The 6,000-nt window shown below is 54.1% G+C and overlaps 1 protein-coding gene across 1 annotated transcript in view; it reads left to right on the top strand.

Annotated features, from left to right (window-relative positions):
- The first annotated feature begins 3,786 nt into the window (after positions 1-3,786).
- Positions 3,787-6,000, top strand: part of DCHS1 (dachsous cadherin-related 1) — a 50,171-nt gene continuing 47,957 nt past the window's right edge. The window contains exon 1 of the mRNA XM_030468733.1: positions 3,787-5,584. Within this exon, the coding sequence (XP_030324593.1) occupies positions 3,833-5,584 (1,752 nt within the window). The 5' untranslated portion in view covers positions 3,787-3,832. The remainder of the gene's footprint in view (positions 5,585-6,000) is intronic.

Raw genomic sequence — 6,000 nt, 5'->3', positions numbered from 1 at the left:
GCTGTCCTGGAGCACCGAGGGGGGACAGACCCCGAGATGGCGGGGCAGCAGAGGAGGAGGAAGAGAGAAAGCCCCGCAGCAGCTTTGCGAGAGGCGTACAGCTTGGGGGGGGGCAGGTCAGTGCGGAGATGCATGTGGGCTGGGGACTGTGGGAATGGCTAATGCGTGAGGAAATTTTATTAGAGCTTCCTTTGTGGAGGAAGTGTCTTCAGGGAGAGAACAGCCTGCGGGAAGCCCTGGTGTGGCTCAGAAATGGGATGCACAGGGATGATGCAGCGGGGCTTGTCTGCATCTTCGTACACCATCCACGGCCGGTCACTGCTCAGCGCTGGTGTCCGAGGAAAGGAGGCTGTGAGTGGCTGGGCTGGGGCGAGCAGCAGGGTGCTGAAGGCCCAGGTGGGCGATGGTAGGAGGGCCAGGAGGCGTGGACATGGCTTCTGGCAGTGGCAGGCTAAGCAGAGGTTGAAAGGGAGCTGCTAGCCTGAGGCTGCGCTGCGGGCGAGCCTGGGCTTCGTCTGGTTCTGAGCGCAGATCATCGGAAACCCTTGCGAGAGAGATCTGTGAGATGGTAGACGAGAAAAAGTGTGTTCCAGGTCAGTGTCTTGTGCTCAGCAAAGATTTAATGGGCTTCAGAATCCTTCCTCATCTGGACTGGAGTCCCAAAAACATCATTACATGAGTCATGGCCCCTCATGTGAGATGCTGGGGATGGCATCAGCATCATCTGCAGCTTTGATGAAGCTTTTGCACAGCAAGGACTCTGACATCTGTTTGTGGCATGCACAGTGGGCGCCGTCTTCCCAGCATTGGGGCTGCTCCCCCCTCCTCAGGGCTGACAGGACATGTGAGGTGCTGTTGGCAGGCAGACATCCTTGCTGTGGTCCCTCTGTAATTCCATGTTGTTGGTTTTTTTTTTCCTAAATGTGACTTACCTGCTGAGAACAGGCTGGACTCTCCCAGTGCCCCAGCCTGCCAGCCCTAGACCTGCACGTCACATTTCACACCATTTTAGCTGCCCTTCCTGTCAACCTCCTCCTCCCTGTGGCCCTGGACCCCCCAACACCTCTCCGGAATGATTCTCATGCTGGCAGTTTTCTTCAGAGGCTTCTGCTGCCATGTTTTATGGGGGAGCCGAGTGCCCGATGGTGGGAGGGGCAGGGAGGGCAGCCTGGCTCCCATTACACGGGCTGGGCCTGGACCCCTTCAGCCAGCCCCCATCCCGCAGCCAGCTGCTAATTAGAAGCAGCTGCTCAGATTTGGTGACTCTGCATCCACTGGGGTCACTGCTGGCTTCCTCTGTGACCCACGCCTGCAAACTTCTGAGGAACAGAGGGCTGCTAGCACCATTGATGGCCTTCTGCCTGTCCTGGGCTGCTGCAGTCTGGCAACCTGGCTGTTGCCTCTCTTCCCCAAGAGACAGCTAGGCTCTGAAACTGCCTGCTTGTGTCCAGGGAGGGAGGAAAGGGAGACATTTAATACAGAATTTCATCATCAGTTCCACACCCTAAGGTCCCTAATTTCTGTTCCCTGGTTGCCCCGGTGCTCTTGGCTGTTCTTCACGCTCCCCAGATTCACTTTTCCAATTTCTCCTCTTCCCCACCAGCAGCCCTCAAAGCCTTGCTGCCCTCCCTTCTGCTTCTGAAGAACCACATCACTAATCAAATCAGGTGTGGTTTTTGGTTTTTTTTTCCTCCCCATATCTGTGCCCCAATCTGTTCCAGGCACTACCCAAGACCTTGAAGCTTCATCCAGTCATCAGCCATTGAGACTGCCCCATGGAGCTCTGCTTTCTACCTATTTTTTTTCTCTCCTTTTTATTTAGTTTTTGTCCAACCTCCCTGAGCAGCTGGGTCACAGTTAGAATGGTGCAGCCTCCTCACAGAAGAAAACCTGGACCCCCTTCCCCCAGCTCAGCATGTTCTGGCTGTTACCTCTCCAGCTGGGGAGGTTTAATGAGCTCCACCAGAGAGATGGACCTGTCTAGGCCTACTGACTTGGGGCAGATCCTCAGCTAGCAGCCCAGAGGGATAAAACTAACTTCTTTTGACTTCTGCTACTGAGACATAATCAGGACTCATACTTGCTAGGTGTGAGAGGAGTGTGTGGCTTTACTTGCCAAAGACCTTGGACACTGGATGCCCACTGAAGTGAAACAAACGTGTCTTTACAAGTAGAAAACTATTTTTAATATTTTTCTATCTGTCACTAACCTGGGATTTAGAAAACCAGTCTAAACAGCTGACCCAAACTGGGAAAGAGTTGGAAATAATTATTCTCTGTCTCCTGGAAGGGGTTAACACTGCTTTAGGATTCTTCAGATCAGGGGCTGACATTCTCAGTCCCCAAACCAGGCAATGTCAGGCCCCTCTGTCCCCCAAGACAGGGAGGTTCCTGCCGTCCTGCTCTGACATGAGCAGCTCCTGAGAGTGGTTGTGGGACCAGCAGCAAATGCTTTCAAGAGAGGCCAAGTGTGAGCTCATGCTGCCGCCATCCCTGCAGACCACGAACCATCGTTTACGGGGGGCTGTGAGCAGCGCTGGGGCTGGTGTTCCTCGCAAGCTCCCGGGCTGCTGGGTGTCCCTGGCTGTTCCCAGCAGGGTGGGAAGGGCCTTGGGGGTCTGGCAGCCTCTGGGCACCGTGTCCAGCCTGTCCAGCCCTGGTGCTGCGGGAGCTGCTCCCTCCCCCACCGCTGCAGTGAGCTGGAGCTACAGCAGGGGGAAATGGAGTGAAGGAGCCAGAGCGAGCAAGGAGCAGGGAGAAGAAGACAAAGGAGAACGAGCAGTGGAGGGTGTGGGACCGGGAAAGAGCCAGAGCAGCTGGCAGTTCCGAGGGAGCTGCAGCGTTCCTGCTGTAGTGCCACCACCCTCCGTGGTACCATCTTGGGGCATCCACAGGTCTCTGTGCCAGGCCAAACAATGGGTCCTGGCTGATATAATGCTGGGCAGTCCCAGCTGTGGGTACATCCTTTGCAGTAATCTGTGCAGATTTATTGTTCACTGGAGTCCATTCCAGCTCTGATGCTCCCTTCCAGGGACACCAGATCTGCACTTCATGGGGGTTTTGGCACCTATATCTCTCTGGCCCTGGAAAGCATGTTGCTGGGAGTAGGGGGGTCTCCACACGGTCACTTGTTGAGCTCTCTCCCAATTTGGGACCAGCTTTTATCAGGGTGGAGAGGTGCCAGGCTTCTGATTGTCCTGAACTCTGTCTTCTTGCAGAAAGCCTCTCCCAGCCTTGCAGGAGGCACTCAGCGGTAAAGGTACAGGGACACTGCTCCAGTGTTTTGCTGGCTCCAGTGTTGCCAGGAGACACTTCAGGACATGCTCTAGTGGGCATGGTGATTAGATATAGGTATGTAGATAGATAGATAGATAGATAGAGATGATATATAGATGATATATATAGATATTTGATTTTACTGGGGAGAGGAAATGTTGATGGTTGGATGTGGTGGTCTTAGACGCCTTTTCCAAACAGGACAATTCAGTAATTCTGTGAGGGCAGGTGGTTGGGAAGAATGCTTGGCTGTGTAGGAAGCAGCCTCTGTGGTGGGTTCTGGCTGCTGTGACCTGCATTGGTGATGTTAGGTTCTGTCTTGACCCTTCATTCTGGGAGCCCTCTGTCCTGACACATTTGCGCCTTCTCTCTTTGTGAGGTGCAAGTGATACAGAGCAATCAGGCAACAGTTACCTGGCAGGTCTTCCTTCTCCAGATTATTTTTTCTGTTCTTCCTTTGCTTCTCCCTCTTAACCATCATCCTCTGGTCTGCATTCCATGCAGGATTAAAGTGGGAAGGAGATTGAGCCACCCTCTGCTCTGCAAGTCACTAGCAATGGAGCAGATGAAGGGGTCAGCCGTGCTTCTGCTGGAGCTGCTGATTCTTGGGGGCCTGAGAGCAGGGAAGGGCTCTGCCGTCCTGGGCACCCTGGATCTACAAATAGATGAGGAGCAGCCAGCTGGCACCATCATTGGGGACATCAGTGCTGGCCTGCCCCCTGGAACTAGTGCCTACATGTATTTCATCTCAGCACAGGAGGGCAGCGGTGTCACCACTGACTTGGGGATAGATGAGAACACCGGAATCATCAAAACAGCTCGTGTCCTGGACCGAGAGACTCGGGACCGCTACAGCTTCATAGCTGTCACCCCGGAGGGCATCACTGTGGAAGTGAACATCCAAGTGAATGACATCAATGACCATGCTCCAGCCTTTCCCAAGCAGCACAGCACCTTCCAGATCCCAGAGCACACCCCCATTGGCAGCAGATTCCCCTTGGACCCAGCCTTTGATGCTGACAGTGGCCTACTCAACACGCAAGGCTATGTGATCAAGGGAGAGAATGTGGGGCAGGCCTTCCTTCTGGAAACACGTCGAGGACCCAATGGGGTCCTGTATTTGGACTTGGTGGTCAGCAGCATCTTGGATCGGGAGAACCGCTCATCGTACTCGCTGCTGTTGGAAGCCTATGATGGTGGCTCTCCTCCCCGGAGTACCCAGATGACACTGGACGTGTCCATCCAGGACATCAATGACAATGCTCCTAGCTTCAACCAGAGCCGCTATCACACTCTCATCTCAGAGAACCTGAAACCTGGCAGCAGCATCCTGCAGGTCTTTGCCTCTGATGCAGACGAAGGTGACAATGGGGATGTGATTTACGAGATAAACCGTCGGCAGAGTGATCCGGAGCAGTACTTCACCATTGACTCACGGACTGGCGTCATCAAGCTCAACAAGGGATTGGACTATGAAGTAAGGAAGGTGCATGAGCTGGTGGTGCAGGCAAGGGATAAGGCTGTCCATCCTGAAGTCACCACAGCCTTTGTCACTATTCATGTGCGTGACTACAATGACAACCAGCCCACCATGACTATCATCTTCCTGAGTGAAGATGGTTCTCCTCAGATCTCTGAGGGAGCCCAGCCCGGCCAGTATGTGGCTCGCATCTCTGTTTCCGACCCAGACTATGGCGAGTACTCCAATGTCAATGTCACACTGGAAGGAGGGGATGGCAAGTTTGCCCTCACAACGAAGGACAACATCATCTACCTGATCTGTGTGGACCAGCTTCTGGACCGGGAAGAAAGAGACTCCTATGATTTGCGGGTGACAGCTACTGACTCAGGAACACCCCCGCTCCGGGCAGAATCAGCTTTTGTGCTGCAGGTGATGGATATCAATGACAACCCCCCCCTCTTTGACCAGCAGGAGTACAAACAAAGCATCCCTGAGGTTGTGTACCCAGGCAGCTTTGTCCTGCAGGTGACAGCTCGTGACATGGACGAAGGGCCCAATGGGGAGGTGCGTTACAGCATCATGCATGGCCATGACACCCACTCCAGCTGGTTTGCCATTGACCCCGCCACGGGTATCATCACCACTGCTGCCCCACTGGATTATGAGAAGGATCCTCATCCTCAGCTGACAGTGCTGGCCACAGACAGGGGAACCCCTGCCCTCTCCTCTTCAGCTGTGGTGCACGTGGCCCTGCAGGACGTCAATGACAATGAGCCAGTGTTCAGGAGTAATTTCTACAACGTGTCCCTGAAGGAGAACACCCCCATTGGGACCTGCTTCTTACAGGTAGGTGCAAGAATCAGGAGCTGGGCTCAAGGGAGACACAGACAGGGCTGTGAGAGGTTTGGGATGGGAGACCTGCCACCCAGGCTGTTTTGTGCATTCATCCTGGCTGAGATGGGCACTAGTCACAGCAGGAGCACTGGACCAAAGACCCCTGTGCTCAGGGTGGGAATCAGGGCAGAGCACTGTCACCCCAACAAAACTGAAATTCTGGGCATGCCTCAAGGGTGTCCTTTGTGCAGAGGACAGTGTTGAGTTCAGCTAAGATTGGGGTGCACTGTGCCAGGCCTGGCAAATATAGAGCTGCCTGGAACAGTGCTCAGGAACTTGGGTAGCACCTCTAGGACGTTGCTTGTAGACAAGCTACTAACTTCTCTCTCCCCCTATGAGATCACTAGCCAAAGTTCATCAGCATTTGT

Source organism: Calypte anna, unplaced genomic scaffold (assembly GCF_003957555.1).
Source record: "Calypte anna isolate BGI_N300 unplaced genomic scaffold, bCalAnn1_v1.p scaffold_27_arrow_ctg1, whole genome shotgun sequence".
Lineage (NCBI taxonomy): Eukaryota > Metazoa > Chordata > Aves > Apodiformes > Trochilidae > Calypte > Calypte anna.
The sequence above is the reverse complement of the archived record's forward strand: the minus strand, read 5'-3'. Positions and strand labels throughout refer to the sequence as shown.